Source organism: Colletes latitarsis, chromosome 2 (assembly GCF_051014445.1).
Source record: "Colletes latitarsis isolate SP2378_abdomen chromosome 2, iyColLati1, whole genome shotgun sequence".
Taxonomy (NCBI): Eukaryota; Metazoa; Arthropoda; class Insecta; order Hymenoptera; family Colletidae; genus Colletes; species Colletes latitarsis.
This window is the reverse complement of record NC_135135.1, coordinates 3665338-3689655: the sequence shown is the minus strand read 5'-3', so window position 1 is coordinate 3689655 and position 24318 is coordinate 3665338. Positions and strand designations below refer to the sequence as shown.

At 34.0% G+C, this 24318-nt stretch overlaps 1 protein-coding gene across 1 annotated transcript; it reads right to left on the bottom strand.

Moving 5' to 3' along the window:
* Positions 1-1660: 1660 nt before the first annotated feature.
* Positions 1661-24225, bottom strand: LOC143352007 (calcium uptake protein 1 homolog, mitochondrial-like). The gene is made up of 4 exons (XM_076784228.1): positions 23753-24225; positions 20697-20853; positions 2594-2753; positions 1661-2311 (listed from the first exon to the last, which is right to left on the bottom strand). Exons 1-4 carry the CDS (start codon positions 23980-23982, stop codon positions 2247-2249), a joined length of 612 nt encoding a protein of 203 aa, XP_076640343.1. The 5' UTR covers positions 23983-24225; the 3' UTR covers positions 1661-2246.
* Between the last annotated feature and the right edge of the window lie 93 nt (positions 24226-24318).

Genomic DNA, 24318 nt, shown 5'->3' with positions numbered 1-24318 from the left:
TGTTGTGTTATGCATCTTAAACTATACATACTTTCCTTGATAATTATGATTTTTACACTATTTTAATCATTGTGAGGCACACGTCAGAAACAAAACAATACAAGTGTAAAGCGTAAGGCGTATACGCCCCACGCGGCCTGAACGGAAAGTCTTCAAAAAACGGTTTGACACAGAACGTGTTCATGACACATATTCGCCAGTTGCCAATTTCTCGGTAATGAGATTACTATAAGCACTATCGGTCCATCTTGGATAGAAAACAAGACACATAGATATAAAATGTGCATTCCTGTTTGGTACATTAAGTGAAGAGGTGTACATGAACATTCCATCGATGTACGAAGGAAAGAATGGAGAAGTAGCAAGACTAATGAAATCGATATACGGATTAAAAAAATGAAGCAAAAATTGGAATGACGAATTGAATGGTTTTCTTCAGAAAAATTGAAGGAAGGAGTTATTCGAATATTGTATACAGGGTGTTCGGTAACTGATGGTACAAGCGAAAATGGAGTGATTCTACGTGAAAAAATAGGTCTAAAATATACAATAAAAATTTTTCATGTGAGACTCTGTTTTTGAGACAATCGGCTTTGAATTTTCGCCGGGTACGCGTGCACTTAATCATGTCTTGTTATAACGGATCTCGCTATAGATCACTGTCTCGATTGAAGTTCATGTTGCTAAACACTTCCAGTGTCATGGAATTGTTTATTAACTTAAACTTAAACTTAAACTGCAATAATATCCATCGAGATAATCATCTATAGCGAGATCCGTTATAACAAGACATGGTTAAGTGCACGCATACCCGGTGAAAATTCAAAGTCGATTTGACGAAAACAAAGCCTCACATGAAAAATTGTTATTCTATAATATATTTTAGACTTATTTTTTCATGTAGAATCACCTCCTTTTCACTTGTACCACCAGTTACCGAACACCCTGTGTACAATATTCGAATAACTCCTTCCTTCAATTTTTCTGAAGAAAACCATTCAATTCGTCATTCCAATTTTTGCTTCATTTTTTTAATCCGTATATCGATTTCATTAGTCTTGCTACTTCTCCATTCTTTCCTTCGTACATCGATGGAATGTTCATGTACACCTCTTCACTTAATGTACCAAACAGGAATGCGTAAGACAACATACCGTACCACCAGTTACCAAACACCCTGTATTTCCACAAATGATAATCCTGTGAATATACTAATAAAAGGCTTGAGTACTACGAAGCACAATAACTGTACAGAATTGAAAGGTTTATATCAGACAAATGCCACAAAAGTGGGGGTTTAAAAGAGTTTGCGCCATCTGCGTAATGGTATGCTCGGTGGTGTAGTGCCGGTGGATATAATACTTCAATGTAATACTATGTAATATTATAATGTATTCGCTTTCCACTCTGTAATTGCGTGTGTTTATGTTACTTTTAAATATAGTAACCATTACATAGCCCAATATGGTTATCTAAATATTTTAAAAAAGAACATTAAAAAAAGTACGAAAAAAATTAAGATCGAACTATTATTTCCAACAAGATAAGGATCCGAAACATACGGTGTCTAATATCCGCCAAATAAATTGTTTTTAATATGCCACATATGGTATGTTATCGAGTCTCCCCCCCCCCCCTCCCACAATCCCCGGATCTAAATCCCATTGAACATCTTTGGGTTGAGATGAGACGACAAATTAAAAAACGACACATAACGTCAAAACAAGAGCTAAGCTTCTGTAAGAATGCAAAAATATAAATTCAAATATCACAAAAATGTTATTGTAATCGATGCCGAATCGTTAGGAAGCTGTAATACTTCTGTTTCAATAAAAACGGTTCACTTTCTTGGTTTTTTTCTACACTTAATTTAGAGATTTGAAGCAGTAGTTTAAAACAAGAATTCATGAAATATCATTATTCGTTTCTGATTTATACGCAATTTTATTATAAAATATTGCCCGCACCAATACTTTTGTCCGGAGCTTTGGTCGAAAAATAACAATCCTCGGACAGTTGAGACATAAAATCGTATGCCGATTGTCACGAGATCCGATTTCGGCTGTTGCAAGAGCGAGATAGAAAAGCTCAGGCTCACTTTCTTTCTCGATTTCCTAAAGATGCACAAAGTATCGAGCTCACATACACGCAGCTCAAGCAATAATATGTGTCTGTTTTCCCCGCCACTGCGCTAGGCGTTGTAGGAAATTCGTCGTTACTGTAAAAAATGCCCTCGATGCACTCAATTATGCCAAATCTGGCAACACTCTGTATAAATAGACTAGTTTCACTAGTTCTAAAGAGAGTCTCCCTAGTAGTAAAAACAAAATTTTCACATTTAAGGTAAGAGCACTGTACAATGTACAATTTTTGTTAAATTCCATAAACTGTTCACATTTTCTACAACGGTACTGCATTTTAAATAAATAAATAAGCAGTAAAACAATCAAAATCGTTTCAATATTAAACGAGGTATAAACAAGTAAATGGATATTAGAATTAAATTCAAGTAAAACACATAAATTAATACTAATCAGATATTAAATGGTGATACAAAATAAATATATAAAAAAAAAAAAGAATAAAACTATACCGTCTGGTTGTCTCATGCCGGGTGTAATCGCTCGAAGAAAGTCATCGGGAGTCATATAAATTTCGATACCTTCTAATGTAGATACTTTTACGGTCGCAAAATAACGAAAAATTTTGTCAGGAGTCGAATATGCTCTCAAACGATTTTCATACTCTGTAATCTGTAATCATTTATTATTAATATATCATGTGAACACAAATAATAAAAAATAAAAGAACATTTATTTACCTTAAATAAAAATTACTTTCTAAGAAATTTTTTATATTTCATTCAGGTACAATACCAAATGTTGCTTTTATATAGAAGTGAACTGTTATAATTGTTTAAAATATTCTTATAAAAGTAACTTTTGATAAAGAACAGACAACAGTATTAGCATCTACAGGGTATTATCGCAAACATGAAACCGTTTATTCAGGATTAATTTTTCACCTCAATATACAGAAACATTAAATAAATAACAAATAATAATACAACTGCCGCTAAAATAATGAAAATTTCGCAACTTTCTGTAACTACATAAAGTACACAATAAATATTATATCAAGATATACTATATACTATATAAAATATTATATACGATTAAAATAGAACTCAGAAACATAAAACTGCAAGACTAAAATTTGTGAAAAATCACATGACCTAGGAAGAAGAATAGCAAACTCTAATATTTTCTGACAAGAACACATTTAGTCTAGACAGTTCTGATGAATTTAAACATTATTAGCATGATTTATGCAAAATTGAAATCGTAAGCACGAATAGAAATTTCAGCGATGAAATGTAAGGGTGTTGGCATTCAGCTATAATTCTAGAATGTCAATAGGTAAAATTTCTACAAGAGTTAAAGCAAATAAATATATCAATCTTTTCGAAGACATTTTGATTCTTTTAATCAACGAAATTCATGAAGTCAACTTTGTTTTTCAGAAAAACAACGCAACAATACATAACCTTAAGCAGATTCAAGAGTGGTTTAAACAATAAAAGGGTATAGCCAGAAGAAAACACTTTGTACCAATTTCTAAAACCAAAATCTCGGCGATAGGCGTAGTAAAGAGGTAATAAAGAAAATCATGTTTTTGCGCAATTTATTTTGTCCTATTGAATACAAAAATATAAAAAAATTCAAAGACGTTTCAGATACCAGGGCACGTAGTTGGGAATTTTTTTGGATTTTTAGATTGAAGAACCAGGTTACAAAAAATAAAAAAACTACAAAACCTGCCGAAAAATGGCGATTACTTATTGAAGGAGCTGCACAACTACTTTTATATTTTTACAGTACGCAAATATTGTTGTTACTATTATTCTCAATTGTTTTTTAATTTTTTTATTTTGGTACGACATAGTGAGCAGAAGTAAAACACGATTTTTTCATCATTTTTTGCGTGTTACAGTAACTTACACGTTTAATTTTGATGCACTCTTTAATATATGAACAGAATTACATAAGAATTGAAAAAATAAAATAAAGCTGACCGTTTAGCGTGATATATTATAAAGTATCGACGATGTGTGCAACGGTGCTGTTGACGCAGCAATAAAATATCCGAGTGTGGAACCACTGGAGATTTTTTAACCCTAAGTTCGAATGCTTCTTTTAGACTTGACTCTTTTTTTTCAAGTGTTAACTATATAACAATGATCTATATTTACTTATAAATGGTTTAAAAATATTTTAGGAATGTTTTAATCTGAAATATGAAAAAAAATAATTTGAAACGATTTTTCTATCTCCGCTTTTTTTGTTATGTGCGTTTTATTAATTATGATTATTTTTTAATATCTCCTGCACCGAAATGAATATGAAAAGTTAGTTCTCAAATCTCTTGCCTTTTACAATTGTGGTTGGATTGGAGCAGAAAATTGTATATTGGCTTACTATTATTTCTCCTCCCCTTTAGATCCAGCAGTTCCCTCCTTCTTCTCTTTCCTTCAAAAATATGGATATTTGCTCCGGCTTCAATATCTATCTTAGAAATATAAGGGTCATTCTATGTCAAATCTATTAACGCACTCTGTGCCAATGATTCTTTTTTGTAATAAACGCGTTTTTAAGTATCAGTTCGATTGTTCACTGCTTATTTTTGAAGGAAGTATCATTGTTCGATGGAAACTACATGAACAAATTATTAATTGTCCTGTCTGCTCTGTGAAGGAAATGAGGGTTGGTGGGTTGAGGGTCCAGGACGTTTACAGTGTCGTTTTACAGTCTTTACAATTATTTGTTTTTCAAAAATAAAGGGTTTAATGGATATGTAGCGCCCATTGTATAGCCACTACGCCCTTGCCAGGCTATGAATGGGAATGGAATGTAAGAATAATTTAAAGCGTTCTATTTTTCCATTTTCCCAGAGTATCGTGCGAGCCTAGTCGTTCTGTTAAACACTTGGCGACCAGAGCCGTACGAGGCGCCTGTTTTCCTTCAAGGTTTCGCCTGGGTCTCGGACCACCCCGATCCGGACCCGGCGAGCTTCTTGACTTTTATTACTCTCTTTCACTGTAGCTAAACTTTCCCTACGCTAAGTATTTACCAGTTTTATTTTTCCGTCTTTCTGTCCTATCTCTTTTTCTCTCCCTTTACCATTAGGGTAAGGCCATGTATATGTATATGGAAGAAAGTTTTAAAGAAAGAAGCTCAGTCTGATATAGACGCGTTCACGGCCAGTCCTGTTAGAGACGTCGTTACGCACAGTCTGGTAAAGTCGTAGTTGCATGTTATAGTTCAGATCATTGTAACATTAACTTACATGCGGCTATGTGTTGCCCACACCACACCGCGAATAAAAACATTAATAATTGTGAGGTAGATTGTAGGTTTGTAATTTGACCCCCCAGCCCCCTCAGATACATATCCAAAGTTCTACAAGTAAAACATAATTTCATGAAGAAGAGAGAGAAGGGAACACATGTGACTTGCTATAGAGTGACTAACGAATTATGATAAGGTGTGTGCAAAATTTGGTGCAAATAGGATAACGGGAAATGGTCTCACATCAAATTTGAACATTTTTTTTCTGCTAATTCATTTTTTTCCTTTTTAATTCACAGTTTCTATACAGTTATGTACATCGGTGAATTCGTCTTTTTTAATAATTTAAAAACTAATTTATAAAGTTAACGTTAATTATAAGTTAAGACGAATGATGCTTAAACCATCTTTGTAATCGTCGTCACTTTTCCACGTGTCGGGATCTTTTCTTAAAAACGTTTTTTAAGATCAATTTTTAAAATTTCAAAGTTAAAAGTTTTTTTTTAGTGCAATCATATATTTGTTTTCTATATTATTACATGACGTAAAAGGACGATGTGGCGCTGCTTCCGCCGTGGGTAGAAACTCGGAAAATTATCGTAGGAAGGTAGAAAAGGAAAGGAGAGGGGAGCGTTTCGTCCCAGGCCTGCTAGTGAACTCATGAGCAAGACTTTCTAGCAGGCCTTGCCTTAGACGACTGGATATTGGGAAGTCTGTCGAGGATTGTATAGAATAAGGGCCGAGGCTTCTTACTCGAAGAGCTCAGTTTTTCTAAAACTCTCGACACAACGTTACTTTGACACTCCAGGCAAGATCGAGCTATAATCCCCATCAAGCAACGTATCTACTTTAGCGGTTTTATTAGTGAGTGTCCATTAGACTAATCGAGAAGTAGCTCCTGCGAACGCGCCGCGTAAAAGCTGACATAGAACTTTCGCCGTCAAGGCAACCTAGCAATAGTACTAGTGTTAAGGATTCTTAAGGAACCTTCACATCGCGGGGTTTATGATACAGACGTGATTTCTCCGCTATTTTTGAGGATTAGGCCTTTGAGACATTTTTACTTAATAAATTACGTTACGGTCATCAAGGAAACTCCAAACTCCACACGGGACTTGGAATCCTTGGAGCTCTTCCCTGCCTCAATAGTGATTCACGTATCGTAAACCCGCGGGAGCGCGGTCTTGGAGACTTTGGCTTTCCCTAAATGTTTATAAAAAAGGCAACGTTCTCGCTTACTCTTGATTAAGGGTAGCACTAAGTTTTCGGTTTAGATTTGAAAGCAACTTGAATGAAGCAACGGGCTTCAATTATCGGTATTTTCCCAAACATCAGTTTGGGTGGTCCTTTGAGCATACGGTTAAGGGAACACAGCAAGGGGCTGTTGTAATACGCACGGTCCACGCAGTAGATAGCACGTGGGCATAGTACTTCGCGACCGAAACAACTAGTTCTGTTAATTGATCATTGTACTTGAGCATCGATTAGAATATATTCAAGTAGTTATCCTCACTTGCATTATTCACTTAATACAACCCTGAACCCTACTAATAGTAAAACTAGGGGTATCTCACGAACCCAGTACACCTTTACCGCTCGAGGTTTACCATTACGACAAAACAAGATCTTAAAACTTCCTAAAAACCTACGTGGCTCCCAGGGTATAGAGCCCCTGGTTCGTCCAGAACTTCTTTCTCTTTCCTAACCATACCTAAAACCACCGGTCGAGCACTGCTCTCGACCGAATCCAGGATCTCGTGCCCGTAACAGTACATACAAATATATGTGACGCTTTTCAAAATAACGAGGCTCTAATTGTAGCATGCATGGACATCGAGAAGGCATACGACATGGTCTCGAAACCAAAAATCATAAACTCTCTCATCGAACTAAACATCAACGGTCCCATGCTATCCTTTATCATTAGAACCAATTTTTGATAGGCGACTATCCTGGATCTCCCACATAAAATACTTAAAATATTTCTGCCAAAAAAGGTTAAACATCATTAAAATTCTATCTAGTCACAACTGGGGCTCCGACCAAGAAATCCTACTCAAAACATACCAAGGCTTAATCAGATCCAAAATTGATTATAGCTGTACCATACACAATTCAGCGAAACCACATATTTTAAAAATGATTGACCCCATCCATAACGCGGCACTGCGATTATCCATGGGACATACCACACATGTCCAATCAGTGGTGTGCTATTTGAAGCTGGTGAGATGTCACTGGAGCACAGAAGAAAATTCCTAAGTATAAAATACGCACTCAAAATGTCATCGACTCCCAGCAACCCCACGTATCACTATATATTCGACAATAGATATTGTGAGCTATACGGGAAAAAACCAAACCTGCCATCACCACTGTATGTTACAATTAGAAAGTACCTGCTCTCAATTACAATACAAAAAACAAGTATTATAGAACGGAAGCAAGATGAAATCCCCACCTGGCGGGCCAAAACCCCGGAAGTAGACACTACTTTAGCCGACTACAACAAGAACCTCAGATCAAGCCCCAAACATAAGACCAAGTTCCTAGAACTAGACAGAAAATACACATCTTGCAAAAAAATTTTCACCGATCGAAATCCAAACAAGGAGTAGGATACGCCATTATTACAGATGATAACGTTATCAAGAAACGTCTACCTATTCAAACATTTATGTTTACCGCTGAAGCCTACGCAGTACACGACGCACTTAAACATATACACACCTCTGATTCTCAAAACCACGCAATTTACACTGATTCCATGAGTGTAACCCAAGCCTTAAAGAACACCGTCAAAAAAAACTAAAACGAAATTATTAAAAATAGCTTAATTCTGTATACGGAACTCATCTCTTCCAACAAAAAGATATCTATCATATGGGTCCCCTTACACCAAGGAATAACTGGCAACACCCAAGCTGATTCGAGGGCCAAAAAAACAGTCACCCTCCAAATGGAACAACATCCAACTCCTATCCCACTTCAAGAAATCATTCATCATGAAAAAGAAGAAATTAAAGACGAATGGAACAACATATGGAAATCAAAACCATAAAAAATCCACAGCCTAATCACAAACTTTTATGAAGATATTCCCCGCGGTCACATAAGCAATAAAGAAAGAAACGTACTCTCTCCTTTGAGAATTAGCCATTGCAAGTTGACAAATGAATTGAGCCGTTTATTTTGAAAGTGGCGTAAATCCATTTATGTTCGAATCGAGATATTGAAGGGTTTGCGTTGGATTAAATTTAAAAATATAGGTAACAGATGACATAGTAGAATAATGTTTTTGGGTTTCTAAGGGTGTCAAATTTATCATCCCAATGAGCATAATTAACATTATTTAAGAAATAATATGTTCTTGATGGCTATGATTGGACTTACGCCACTTTCAAAATCAATGAAATGACGTTTTCAATTCTTAAGAAAGCACAAGTCCATAGGAAAACTAAATTTGCCTTGAAATAAAAATAAATGTATACACTTTTATGTTATAAAATCACAAAAATATTCAACTTTTATCCTTTGTTAAATAATTTTTACATTAAAATAAATATTGTTTTATTAATTATTATTCAGTCTTCTCCAGTTTGTGTATGCGGGAGGGATTTAAAATAACTATATAATGTAATAAATCCATTAAGTCCTTGTATTTTAGGTTTGTGAGTGGTCTCGTTTTCTTTGTATAGTGGTGCCAACTTGATATTATTAAAGTTTTTCGGGCTTCCCCGTTGCGATAGTAAATCCAATGTTTTGAATGGTCCATCCTCGTTTGTTGTCGTTTTGTAGAATAACTTACATGGATCGCTTCTCAAAAATCTCATCCAACATATTTTAAACCAATTTACCCATTCACCGTCAGTATTTTTTAGTCTTTAAAAAGCCGCGTTTCTGTCTTTCTGTGGACAGGCGCAGTTCTGTGTTTATAACAAATACATTGTACATTGATAATTCAACTACTACTTTGATAACAGTATGCAACAAAATAAAAAAGCTGGGATCTCATAAAATTTTATTGCATAATATTTCCCATATCCATTTGAAACTCTCACAATTGGACTTACGCCACTTTCAAAATAAACTTTTTCATCACTTCATTAACCAGCAAATTTTCGTGTTACAAAATCTTAATGATTTTAAATATATTAGTAACAAGTTGCTTCAAAATGAAACGATCATGTAAAAATGTAACTATTAAGGTAGCTAATTCGATTTTTTTGGAAAATGGACTTACGCCACTTTCAAAATAAACGGCTCAATTCCTCATAAAGAAGACCGACCCTCCCTTCTGTTGCAAAGTTCCCACTTACAGTGCACTACATTTTATATGACTGCCGAAAACTTTCTACCCAGCGACTCAAATATAAAATCAATTCTAACACGGCCCTTACGTCCGAAGAACATGTAAGAAACTCCATTGAATTTCTTAACGAAACCAACCTCTTCCACAAAATCTAAGACCAATACAGTAACACGTCGATAATGACCACGATGTTGATGCGGCGTAAAACCTTACATAAAAGGAAAAGTTATTAACGTTTAAAGTTCCGCCCGTACTGAATATTTTTCTCCAAAATGCGCAGGATTTCGGGAGTATGTCTATTCACCAAAAATGATTGTAACTGACCCCCGCAACCGAAAATAATTTTTTTAGAACGATTTGAAATTTTTTTTCGCTGAAAAATTTAGGCACCTAACGATTTTAATCGCTGACGGTTTTTCTTAAAAATCCGTTTTTGATTTTTAATAAATTTGTTTGACGCCCTACAGAAAAGTTGTTTAACGCTTTTTTGTAGGTACCCATGAGCTCTACTTCAGAAAAAAGTTTCAATGATATGTATTCACTATTGTAGGAGCTATGGACATTTGAAAATTGGACCATTTTTATGAAGTTTACCTCATCATAACGGGGTCGCAGGCGGTTGCGAGTTGGGGCTCGCAGCCCGCCACTAAATGCGGCCCCGGGACGGATGGCGGCGGGATGGAGTGGCCCCGTCCTGCCGCTATGAGACAGTGTGTCTACCGGGGGGACCGTTTGTCCCCACCGGGGATGGGCGCAAAGCGCGGGCACGGGGAGGATACCGGAAGAATGCTTCGAGCGATTCCCGGTATCCTCCCAAATCGTGCGGAAGGGTCACCGTGGGGTTTTTAGTAGGTAGGTTCCGCGCCCGTCATTCTACGGGCGCGGGGAATCCCACACAACCCTCCCGCCTCTCCCCAAAGAGGTGGGTGGGAGTCTTTCGAAGATTTTCCCCACGACAAAAAAAAAAAAAAAAAAAAAAAGTTTACCTCATCACAATTCGACAAGTAAGTTATTCTAACATGCAGAAAATGAGGAAAAAATCAGTTTTTATTTTTTTTCAATACGGCGCACCAAAATGAAAAATCTGAAAAAAATTGAGAATAATAATAATAATAACAGTACCTGTTTACTGTAAAAATATAAAAACAGTTCTGCAATTCCTTCAATGCGTAATCGGCATTTTTCGACATTTTTTGCGGTTTTTTTATGTTTTACTATTTAGTCTTTCAATCTAAAAATCTGAAAAATTTTCAAAATATGTGCCTCGGTACCCTAAATGCCTCTGAACTTTGTTTTAATTCTTTTATCCAATAGGACAAGAGAAATTGTGCAAAAACATAATATATTCGACCCACCGTCGAAATTTCAAATTAGAAATTGACACATAGGGTTTTTTTTCGATAAGTTATCGAATGACCCATAGCACATTCAATTTGGTTTGGGGACATATTTCACCCCCTTATTCGGCTATACCCTTTAGAACAGAGGTCGGCAACCTATGACCCCCGGGTCACCGAGTGACCCATTTGATAATTTCAAGTGACCCACTTTAGCTCCGAAAATAGAGTATAATATATAAAAATAAATTATAAAACATAAACATGAAACAAACATTTTCCGAATAAAAAAAATTGAAAATAGATACTAAGAATAACATTTTAGTTCGACTATCATGGGTCTTATACACATAAATATTTATGTATATAAGATCCATGTCGATTACAAAGTTGTGGAATACAGCGACATTGTCCGAACAAATTTTACCATTATTGGACGCGCGTGTCGTTCTCTCAGTTGTGTGTCAGTTATAGTTATAGCACATATTCAGTAGCACAAGAATAGTGACGCAATTATAGTTACGCAGCTAAATAATTATTACGATTTTTTGGAGAAAATTGAATCAAAATATGGAGATTTGTTGTTACATTCTGAAATACGATGATTAAGTCGAGGCAATGTTCTTAATAGATTTGTAGAGTGTTTTGATGATATACAAATATTTCTTCACGAAATCGGTGAAAATGATCTCGATCTCAATGATAAACAATGGATTTTAAGACTTTTGTTCTGAACAAATATAATGAACCATTATAACAATTTCAATGTATGACTCCAAGGAAATAACCACACAATTTTGAAAATGTATAAGGAATGGAAGAGTTTTACTTCAAAATTGATATTATTTGAAACTGACATAAAAACTAAAAAATTTCATTTCTTTCCCTTGTTAAAAAGGGAACATGAAAAAGAAGATATCGATGAAAGCAATCTAAATATGTTCGAAAATTGGATTTTCGTCATTAAAAGTGAATATGAAAATCGGTTTCAAAGTTTTAAGAAGCATAGAGAAATATTTATATTTATAATAAAACCCGAGGAAATAGAAAAAAATATTTTTTTGCAGTATTTTCAATATCTAAAAATTGACAATTTTAGTTTAAAAATGATTGATTTTAAAAGTTCAACGGTATGGACGGATTTTAAGAAATTGCGGAAAGATTTGGAAAAAACAGAAGATAATTATCTTCTCACGATATCAACATGTTGGGCATCACTTCCTACGAAGTTTTTATCTTTGAAAAAAATTGGCTTTACCATTTTGTTCCACATTCGGTTCAACTTATAAATATGAGCAAATATTTTCGCAAATGAAATTTATATTAAGCAAGAACAGGAACAGATTAACTACCGAAAATTCAGATGCTTGTATTCGTCTTAAAATGACTAACTATAAACCAGACTTGACTAAATTGACGTCACAAGTTCAACATCAGGGGAGCCATTGATATCGAAGAGAAAAACTATGTTTGTAATTATTTTCTTAATAAAAAATATCTTATTATTTACTAAAAGACTGTTTTAATACGAAAATATCTCTGACCCAAACGTCTCTTTAATACTCACATTTTGGTTGATTTTGACCCGCGACCAAAAAAGGTTGCCGACCACTGCTTTAGTATACACATTCTCAATGACATTCTCTATCGTATGATTAAAAAACGTCATTGGAAGATCCATTTTCTGTAAGCTGCTATAATTCTATTGGCTTATTAATTGCCTTATTTTGTAATTAAAACATAACAAAATTCAAATATTGTTTTCAGTTTAAAAAGACCTGAACTTCGAGGAGAAATTTTTAAAATAAACATTTGTTGTATATTTGAAATATTGTAGAATTATACTTCCAACCATTTGTCAAATAAAAATAAAGCAATTCTTTGATATTCAATGTGTAAAACTATCTTCGCAGCGATTAATGTATTAACGTTATAATATGTATTCCGTCATTTTTTTTCGATATGCATGATACAATAACATCAGTAACTTCCAATAAGATTCGTTATTAAGTAGTCGCTTCGTCGCACAGTGAAGTATTCGGGCCAAAAAGCTGGCCAAAATACGATTTTTCAAATCTTGTGTAAAATGTAAAATTTTTGTTGTGTGAGCTAATGGAATCTTTGAACAACATTGTATCAGTACTATTTTTTTTATTTTTGTACTCATTTTACAGATAGTACTAATTTTTCTCTTCATCCGTTTCTAAAATATCGCTCGGTTATTAGTATCATGTATGTGTGACGAAGATGTTATGTTTACTTGTTCTTTCCAGACACTTTTTAGGTAAGTATACATTACATTTTCCAGCATTTTTCACTTTCTTATTGTTTCTGTGCTTGAAATTATTCAAGTTTGAAGATGACCTATTATTTAGTGTAATTTTCCCAAGTGAGTCCTGATGGCCTTTTTGGCGTCATTGGAATCGATAAAGGTTTCTATTCACAATGCAAAACGCATTAGCTGCCAATATGTATTAATACTAAAGCTTTTACATTATTTTTTGTATTGTCATGTATGGAGCAAACATTGTGTATCGCGTCGCGCTTTTTCATTTAACAGGTTATTTATGTTAGGTTTAAGTAAATTTGCTATTGATTTATCATTATATTAGATTATTGTTCTTTTTTATTGCATTAATGCTCATGCCAAAGACAGTATATTTTTTTCTTCCAAAAATATATATTTATGTTAATCCGAAGTTAAATTGTGTTTTACCTCACTAAAGAATGAAATGTCTCATTAGAAAATAACACTTATTTCTTAGTAGCAACTTACCCCGGAGCGATAACAACTTTCCCCACAACGAGATAAGAAGTTCCAATGCGATTAACCACAAAAAAACGCATGAATATAAAAAACTTATTGCAATTAAGGGTAGTTATAGGGAAAATTCGTATTAGCGAATTTGTGCCTATTTCCCCTATTTAGTCGAGTACAAAAATTATGAAAAAAATCTGATGCATTGTAGTTATCGAGATACGTGTTTGAGAATTTTTTCCGATTTTTCGATTTAAAATTCTTGGCGTGAAAAATTAAAAACGCAAGAAAACGCAGAAAAATACCAATTTCGTATTGAAGCTTTCGAGACACTACATTTATTTAATTACTGTAAATGCATATTGACATTGGTTATGTCCCAGAATTTTTTCAGATTTTTTGGCAGGGTGCATGGTAGTAGCAAAAATCAAAAACCGATTTTTTCAGCGTTTTTCGCATGAAAAAGCAACTTATACTTTGAATTTTTGTATTCCCTTTAATGGATAACTATATTCTATGGTTTTAAACAATTCTACGGCGAATACAACGGTGTATGGAATAGAAAAACAAAAATAAGTCACCAAATTGAAGAATGGAATAGACCGTTGTACTCGACGTAGAATTGTTTAAAACCATAGAATATAGTTATCCATTAAAGGGAATACAAAAATTCAAAGTATAAGTTGCTTTTTCACGCGAAAAACGCTGAAAAAATCGGTTTTTGATTTTTGCTACTACCATGCACCCTGCCAAAAAATCTGAAAAAATTCTGGGACATAACCAATGTCAATATGCATTTACAGTAATTAAATAAATCTAGTGTCTCGAAAGCTTCGATACGAAATCGGTATTTTTCTGCGTTTTTTTGCGTTTTTAATTTTTCACGCCTAAGATTTCGAATCGAAAAATCGGGAAAAATTCTCAAACACGTATCTCGATAACCACAATGCACCAGATTTTTTTCATAATTTTCGTACTCGATTAAATAGGGGAAATAAGCACAAATTCGTTAATCCAAATTTTCTCTATACCTACCCTTCCGAACAAGATAGTGTAGACCGTTAGATTTATATTACATGTCGCATGAGTTGAGGCCCGGACAATCGGTGCCGTGTGCAACCGATTCGGGCCGGGTGCAAAAATTGATCGACTGCACGTGTCGCGGAACATCGCTCGAAGGATCGAGAATGTTCCGCGGCACGCACCGAAAACTTTTGCACCCGGCGTGAGAGAAAAACGAAAGGACGATCGGGACCTGAGGTATACATATAAGCCAAGGCCCCAGTCGCCCAGGGAATTTAGTCTATTCGATCTGTCCGTCGATCTGTCGTCCTGTACATCGTCATATAAAATGAAGAACATTTTAACCCGAATTGTAAAAGTTTCTTGTTGCCTCTCCAATTGTCTACAATAGAGAGTTGAAATTTGGCACAAATTGTTTTTTTTTTAATGCTCTATCAATGGATCCATCGTATGTCAAATTTGTTTTAAGGGCACATTTGACCCCCTTATTCGACTATACCCTTTCAGCTGACAATCTTAAAATATAATAAAAAGAATAAACTAGTCAGGTGTGAAAAAAGTAACTACATTATTTCCTAGTTGTTACATAAATTCGATATTCAGATTCGCGTGCGAGCCGTCGAAGAATACATACGTGTATACATAGCGATCCTTGAGTGTAAATATACATAAGCGAACGGTTAAGAAAGTGAGAAATTGAAACTCAAAAGTGTTCATCCACCTTCCAGTTTACATCAATAACTCTCATTAGTTGCAAAATGTAGTAAGGAGGTGGAGGGATATATCCCTCACTGATATTCACTTCCGCAAGTGATACAGTGACCACAACTTCGTTCTCTACATATCCATATCATGGATAATCTATATTTGGAAGAACGCCTATTATGGCTACAGAAATCACAATAAATCAGCATACTCACAGATACACAGTCAACGCCGGCATCTCGGAACAACACAACATACAAAAACGCTACAGGAACAAGAGGAATTTAGACAACACTTCGATATGAATATATCAGACCAAGAACTTACGTGGCAACAAGTAAAATCTCGGAGAAATAAAAGAAATGAAGATACAGTCTAACCAGATAACTACACAAGAAAGAAACCAGCCTTACACGATGCCAGCAAACAAAACTTCAGTAGATTTTCAGAGCTGAATAATAATCAACCAATGCAAGAAAATGAAATCACTGAGAATGTCAATGGAAACACTAACAAAATACAAAAGCCACCTCCAATATACATAGACGATATAGCAAACTTCCCACTTATGTTAGAAAGCTTTAAAACTGTCCTACAAGCGAAGATTTTTCCTGCAAATCAATGTATACGGACTCGATTAAAGTAAACACCAACGCACCAGACGCCTACCAAAAACTAGTTCATTTCCTAGAAAAAAATAACATAGCATTTCACGCGTATCAAACGCGTCAGAAAAGATCTTTCAGAGTTCTTATCAAAAATCTACATAGCTCAATTTCAACAACGGACATTAAAGATGAACTAGAAAGGAAGGGTTTTGAAATCAGAAGTGTCACTAATATACGTAGCTGGAAAACGAAAGAATTACATATTATAAATCTGCTTACCACCTTTATCAACAGAAAGTAACAATGCCTGACAATATAAAAATAGCCTCATGAAATGCAAACAGTTTGCAGCAACGCAAACGGGAAATAGAATTATTTCTAAATCAAAATAAAATAGACATTCTCCTAATTTTTGAAACTCATTTTACTGACAGAAGCTATTTTAATATTTACAAGTACAAAACATATAGCACCAATCATCCAGATGGAACAGCTCACGGAGGAACTGCTATTATTATAAAGGAAAAGATATCGCACTCTGAGTCATCAAAATTCGAAGAAGCTTGTCTACAGTCAACTAGTGTCAAAATCAAAGATGCATACAGTACAATCGTCATTGTGGCAGTCTACTGTCCATCCAGCAAGGAAAAATTTGATCAATTCTTTAACACGTTAGGTGTGAGACTTATCTCAGGTGGAGACTACAATGCAAAGCACCCCCAATGGAGTTGAAGGCTCAGCAATCCAAAAGGTAAAGAACTCCAGAAAACAATGACATCAAAAGGGTATAATCACATCAGCACTGGTGAACCGACTTACTGACCAACCGATCCCAGGAAAACACCGGACTTACTTGACTTCTTTACAACCAAAGGTATCTCGTTAAGCCATGTCGAGGTAAATACAAGATTTGACTTGTCATCTGATCATTCGCCAATTATACTCACACTGAGCTCTACGTTGGTAAAAAACGAAAAACGGCGTACTAGACAAAAGCGAAAACAGATTGATCTCTATACAGAACACTTGTAAATACAGTATTGTCTCTATAGAAACGACGCTCTCGGGGCTCAACGCTCGGCTATATCGTGGACGAGAAACGATTCTTGATACTTTGTTGATGCCTACTGGAGGCGGCGAGTGTAGAAAAAAACAGCGAGCATATGACAAAGAGGGACTGAGCGCCCGAGCATCGCCGAATTTGCTATCGCTTCCTTTGCTTCAGGTCGGCTGTAGCGAAACACAGGCGATGTTTATGCGAGCCTATACGAAATTGGTGTTCTAATTCCGACCTCTACCTCTCTTGGTAGAGGTCGCAGAATGAAATACTGATTCTGTATAGGCTCTCGTAAACATCGCCTGTGTTTCGATCCAGGCGCCGTGGAGTCAGCTGAGCGATGCATGCCTTTGATCGCTTATTGCGTTAGTAAATGGGATCTAAATTGTATATCGTATTTGGTGTCATTTTAATCAGAAAAGTGTCACGAATATGTTGATGAAGTTTGAAAAGAGGAAGAACAAAAATAAAGATAAATTTCGTTGTTGATTTATTATTGTATATGTACTAGTTAAATCGTATCATAACTTCAGTACATATATGTATGTATCGCTCGTTTACTGCAATAGTGATATGACTAAAAAAAATACAACTTGTGAATTTAAACTGTTTAACCAATTTATTTTACTCTGAGTTGTCTCACGATTTCAGCAAATAAATGATAGGTCAATTAAATTACATTTCCTTTTTTCAGATGAGGATATATAATACTTTAAAGAAAGGACAAATGTATATTATAATTTATGAAAAGCAATAATAAAAATTACGTTGTACTTGATCTTAGTTAAATCAGAAAACTGCCACAGACATGTTACAAGTTTCAAAACAAGAAAAGGAAAAATAAAAAATTTGTATTATTGCACTAGTGTTGCCTTAGCAATTTGAACCCGTATCGTATGACAATGTTCGACGACCGATCGTCAAACGCGCCGCTATCTTGGGGAACCGCCCATAGGAAGGCACACTCGCCGGTACAGCCAGTGCTGGGTTCTAACAGTACGCAGTGGGGATAAGTAGAGGGGATACGATATTTGTCTATATCGTGGACGAGTTCTGAGCTTATATAGAGAAAATACTGTAATAATATAGATCTAAATTTCCCGTTCAAAATTGCGAACAACTTAGATCAGGCGGTAGAACTCTTAACTAAGACGCTACAAGATGTAGCACATCAATCGATGCCTGAAACCAAAGCTGAAAATAAACACGCAATGAACCATCCATTATCCGTGAGAATTAAAATTGCAAAAAAGAGGGAAGCTAGGGAAAAGTGACAGTTGTCTTGACACCCTGATGATAAGAGGATGCTAAATAAGTTAACCAGGGAACTCACAAACCTGCTGCACAAAACTACAAATGAGCGCATTCAAGATTACCTTCTAAGTTTGTCTCCACGTCAGGAAGATAATTACTCCTTGTGGAAAATCACAAAAAAATTAAAAAAGCCAACTGATCACATCTCTCCTATAAAAATGGAAGACAACCAATGGGCCAGGAACGATCAAGAAAAAGCCAATACTTTTGCAAATCATTTATCTACAATCTTCAGACCGAATGACATACCAATGCTCAACAGCAACTACAGAAACATCATTAACTTCTTTAATGCTCCCTCGCAACCTTGCGAACCCATCAAACATTTCTCTCCCAAAGAAATAGCACACGAAATAAAGAAACTCAACAATAGAAAAGCACCTGGATATGATCTCATTACCGCTAAAATGTTAAAAGAATTACCAAAAAAGAAAGGTGTAGTAGTAACCACACAAATATAAAATGCGATACTGAGAGTTCAGTATTTTGCCATCCAATAGAAATTTGCGACAATCATTCTGATTCAAAATCCTGGCAAACCACCCACAGAAGTGACCTCCTATAGGCCTATCCCACTGTTACCAATCTTATCAAAACTATTTGAAAGATTACTGCTAAACAGGGTAATACTAATATTAACGGAGAAGCGCATACTTCCACATCAATTCGGTTTTCGGAAGCAACACTCTATTATCGAACAAGTACATCGTATAGTCAATGTGATAGAAGAATAGCACATGGGCTTGTTATATAGAATTAGGCAAAACCTTCCATATAACTACTATGTCCTGCTAAAATCATACTTAAATGACTGGTTCTTTCAGGTCAATCAAAACGACAAATACTCAAAAATGTACCCTATATTCGCGAGTGTTCCTCAAGGTAGCGTCTTAGGTCCCACATTATATCAAATCTATACAGCAGACCTTCCTGACGATGAAAACGTACTCGTGGCCACATTCGCAAACGACACTGCGTTCTTATCTTCCCATGAAAACCCTGCGGAGACGTCACGATTTTTGCAGGGAGTTCTTGATAAGACTACAGAATGGGCTAAAAAATGGAAAATTAAAATCAACGCAAACAAATCAGCACACATTACATTTACTACCAGACATATTACGTCTCCTGCAGTCAAACTGAACAGCGAATACCTCGAAATCAAGGACTGTGTCAGATATCTTGGTCTGCACGTAGATAAAAGACTCACATGGAAAGGCCACATAAACAAGAAAAGAATGCAACTTAACCACAAAATGAGAACCATGTACCTATTAGATCCTTGGTTGAAAATTGAAACTTACACTATATAATAAACTACTCCTGTATAAGGTCGCCATTATTCCAATTTGGACATATGGAATGCAACTCTGAGGATGCGCCAAGAGAAGTAACATAGATATCATCCAAAGGTTTCAGAACAAAGCATTGAGAACTATATAATATATAAAATCGGAACTTCTAGCCTCAGTCTCTCCTAGATGTAGACAATATAGATGATTCAAGTGAAGAAGCAACAAAAATAGATGATACAGGCGAATTTTAAAGACTTTGACTTATATACATATATTAACAATAAAAAAAGAAATGTATAATACAAAAATTATTTAAGTAAATAAACTATTTCTAATATTTTTTTATTCATATTCATTTTTCTAATTAAATAATATCACAGTGTGTCATTTTTAATCGTAATTCGTTGCATCGAAGTGGTCAAAATAGTTTTGGCCAGCTTTTCCGGGCAAATACTCCACTGTGTGTTGTTGCAATGGTTATGGTGGTCATTTTCACGACTTAGGAAAAAATACCAACATGAGTAGCAAAATACGGGACATAACAAGAATTAGTGCTTGATTAAGATTAGCTAAGAGGTAACCGAAAAATTGACAACGTCACTACTATCAACCTAAAGTAATCCAACGATACACTATTCGACGACCGAATATCATGTCGCTACATTAATCGCTTCACTGGTTCAAAGAAGGGTCCTTCTAATAGTAGGGGTAAAATTTTGACATTTACCATTAGGTTCTTTTTCACATTCACGGTGGGAACATTGTAATAATGACGGAAATCGCGATAGTAAATCCGGTCTATGTACTTTTGAAGTACTCCGTATATAATTGTGTTCGTATTGCAATAAGGTGTCTAATTTAGACTTAAAACCGTTTAAAATTAAATTACCTTCAAATAGAAACTACATATAAATTACAGAGGAAAATCAATCAATTCACCTTTCGATCTCGAAAACCGATTTTTTCTTTTGCCTTCCTTTTACTTTGATCGTCTTCTTGTCCACGAATCAAGTCTTCGTTTTTTTCATTATTATCATGTGTGTCGTCAGCAACAATCTCTGCCGCATAAACGGTAGACAAATACTTTCCTCTCAAACTGAAATAAAATTTATAAAACAATTTGTAACTATTAATAGAAAGAAACTCGAAAAAGCATTACTACTAATTCCTTAATGGTAAAACTGTATTATTAGATCGTTAATTGCACTGAACAGATTGTTCTGAACTGAACCTTTCACACTACATTTATAATTCTTTGTAATGTAATAGTGTAATAGTTTTTAATGACTTATACACATAATATTTTTAATTACAAATTAAAAAATAAAATTGAATGCCAGAATACAGGCTTTCTCATGTTTACAAAATTATGCAAAATTCATTTTTTGATTTTTTAAATTTTATTTAAATATATATAAATAATATATATATAGAATTATATAAAATAAATTATTTGATGTATATATTTTAAAAGATAAATAAAGCATCTACTATCGAATTTGAAGTTTATTTTAGTAGTTTTTATTATTAGAATAGTTTCATAGTATATAACTTACATAATCATTTATACGTACAACATTCAGATTGTAAAATAAAATTCGTTAAAATTAATTAATCATGTGTACAATTCGTAATGAGAATGCATAAAGATATGTGTAAGTACATATATTGCTCAAAATGGTATCTTATCAAATTTTTTTTGTAAAAATATGATACACTAAAGTTTGTGTGAAAATTTTAAAATAATTTGTAAGATATGTTTTATTTTAATATATAACTAATTGATAATGTTTTCATCTTTCCTTATAATACAATGCATATTCTGTAATATTTTAAACAAATTGTTTTTATCTTTTAATTTCTTAACTTTCAAGTTTTCTTTTACATGCTTCCAAAGGCATCAATTAAATTTACATCTATACTTTGGGGTAGTCATTTCATTACACAAATTTTCTTTTTTCGTAAAATAGAAAGCAATTTCCAATCATTATCTTGTTCAATATTTGGCATTTTGTCTAACGCACGTAGTAACATTTGTGTTTATAAAACATTTGCATGTTCATATTTGTCTATAATTCCATGTATCTTGTACAAGGGGCTAATATTGTGTCGAGAAAAGTAATTCCACACAATCACACTATCTCCACCATGTTATAGATCTCAAACCTTTTTTTCTTTTTTACAAAGAACCTGTCAAATCCCAGTCAACTGAAACAATTGAAACTTACTTTTGTCATAAAAAATTATTTTTGTCCTATCAGAAACCATTTAATGTAAATAATCTCAAACAAATTAGACTTTAGTCTTTTTTACAGATACTAATGATTTCTTAATGCTGTATCCTTCATAAAGATTAACCCATTTGCATCATAAAGAAATATGAAAAAAGGCCCATATCACCAATTTTTTTTTCATTATATTTAAGTACAGAAATGACTATAAGTAAAAAAACTTTATAGTTTAGGAAAAATAAATTGCAAATACGGGCTTTACGTCTATATATATTACTGATAATGGCGGAAATGTTGATTAGTTATTTTGGGCAGTATGATAGTATTTGAAATGTTGAATGCATAAAGCCACTTCACAATTTTCACACTGATATTGCACTGGCGACATGCACTTCACAAATGACGCATTGAAGATTGCACCACTGCTTATACTCTACCGTTCGCTACATATTACTCAAAAGGTAATTAGGATGCCTTTAGTTATCTATATTTCCTAATCTAACATAAACATTCCGTTCGGCCACTGATCATCGTGGCACCTTGAGCCTTTCATACCAGTGGTACGGATTAATTATTTTATTATTCAACCGCATGGCTGGTAAGATCTTAAAGGTGCCTGATGTTTTAGTCTCCGGTTTTTGACAGGCCGAACCAGACTATTTCTTATAATTTTAAATACATGGACCTGTAAGATGAATAATAGTTACCAACAAAATTGAGCATATGCATATGACTCTGGTGATAGTGACCAAAAAAGTTGAGCGTATATATACGCTCCAGTGATAGTGGCTAGGAAAATTGAGCATATATATCCGCTAATGATGCAAATGGGTTAAACGATGCTAAATGACCATTTCTTTAGAACCAACCTGTGTTTTATAAACACAACAGTAAATGATCTAAGGGAACATGAAAGCTTAGTTTAGGGAAAGCATTTGGAGAGTAAAGGTAGACTTTAAAGATTATCAGTGGTACAAGTAAAATTTGTGACATAATAATAGTATGTATTTAGCAAATGATAGATTATAAAATATAAGAATAATCAGTTTTTGCATAATTAGTGACTTTTTTTAGAAATATTAACATAAAATATTACATACGCAACTGTAAACACAGTTTTTCTCATGTTATTAACATTAATTAATGTCCATTTACATCCTGTTTTTACTTATTTCATTTTGAAATGATATACTTAACTAATTTATGAAAAAAAGGAAAGGCAAGTTTTAGTTAAATTTCATCAAATTTGCAGGATGCTTAAAAGGTTAAGTTACATTTTTTATCAATCCAAACCTTCCCTTATTATTCAATTAGTGTTTTAATAAATATTCTTTTCAACATGTTTTGTATTTGTGTTATTGATGCAACAATTGAAATTATGTATCAGATATATTCCCAAAGATTCATAGTTAATGATTTTGTTTTAATTAAATAAAATATATAATAAAAAGAAGTATTTGATCAATTTCATGGGTTACATGATTTATAAATGATTAATATCATTTTTAAATGACATTGAAGAGAAATATAAATCTTTTGACTGTCATATAGTAATGATTTTGTATCCATGTATTAGATTCATGAATAATAGTATAAGATATAAAATTAAGCAGTAACTTCATTACTTGCTAAAGTTTATGTACTAAACTAGACAAATGATGTATTTTCACTAATATTGTATAAATTCATTGAATAAGTTACGGTTTGTTTTCTTAAGGTTGCTTAAATGAAAAATATAAAAATATATTTTAATACATGACTTACTCTTCCCAATCAATGAAGCTCAGAACGAAACAAGTCGGGATGAAAAATGACAAAAATGGGTAATTCACTTCACGTGTTTCTCTTCCATAAGAAAATTTTGTAAAATTCCTTGGAATTGGATATTGAAAGTTATTAATATTACGAATTAACAAAACCGATTTTTTAATACCTTTTCTCAAAGAATTTAGTCTTAAACTGCACGTAACTGCATTAATAAACATTTTGAACATATACTTGTAAAAGGTTAGAAAAAAGTACGTTTGAAGATCTCTATATAATTCCAACGAATTTTTGTTTTGTTTCAAAATTAAACTTTATCTATTGTAATAAATTATAGCTTCGATTTTCGCTTATTTTTTAATAGCACTTGTTTTTCCATTTCATTTAATCTTAATTTTACTATTTTAAATGTACGTTTGAATTTGTCTTATTCACTACACTTTTCGATAAACACAGATGACTGGCATGAAGTAACGACACAAACAGGACTGCAAGCAGTGTGGCCCAGAGATGCCAGAAAAGCACCGAAGGTGCTTTCTCACACTATGCCAGATCACGCGTACGTG

Excerpts from the sequence above, each read along its gene's own strand:
- LOC143352007 (XM_076784228.1), bottom strand. The coding sequence starts at position 23,982 with ATGTTCAAAATGTTTATTAATGCAGTTACGTGCAGTTTAAGACTAAAT. Across the intron at positions 20,854-23,752 it reads AGCTTCATTGATTGGGAAGA|TTTGAGAGGAAAGTATTTGT; the intron begins GTAAGTCATGTA and ends ATTTTATTTCAG. Across the intron at positions 2,312-2,593 it reads CGGCATGAGACAACCAGACG|GGAGACTCTCTTTAGAACTA; the intron begins GTATAGTTTTAT and ends TTTTACTACTAG.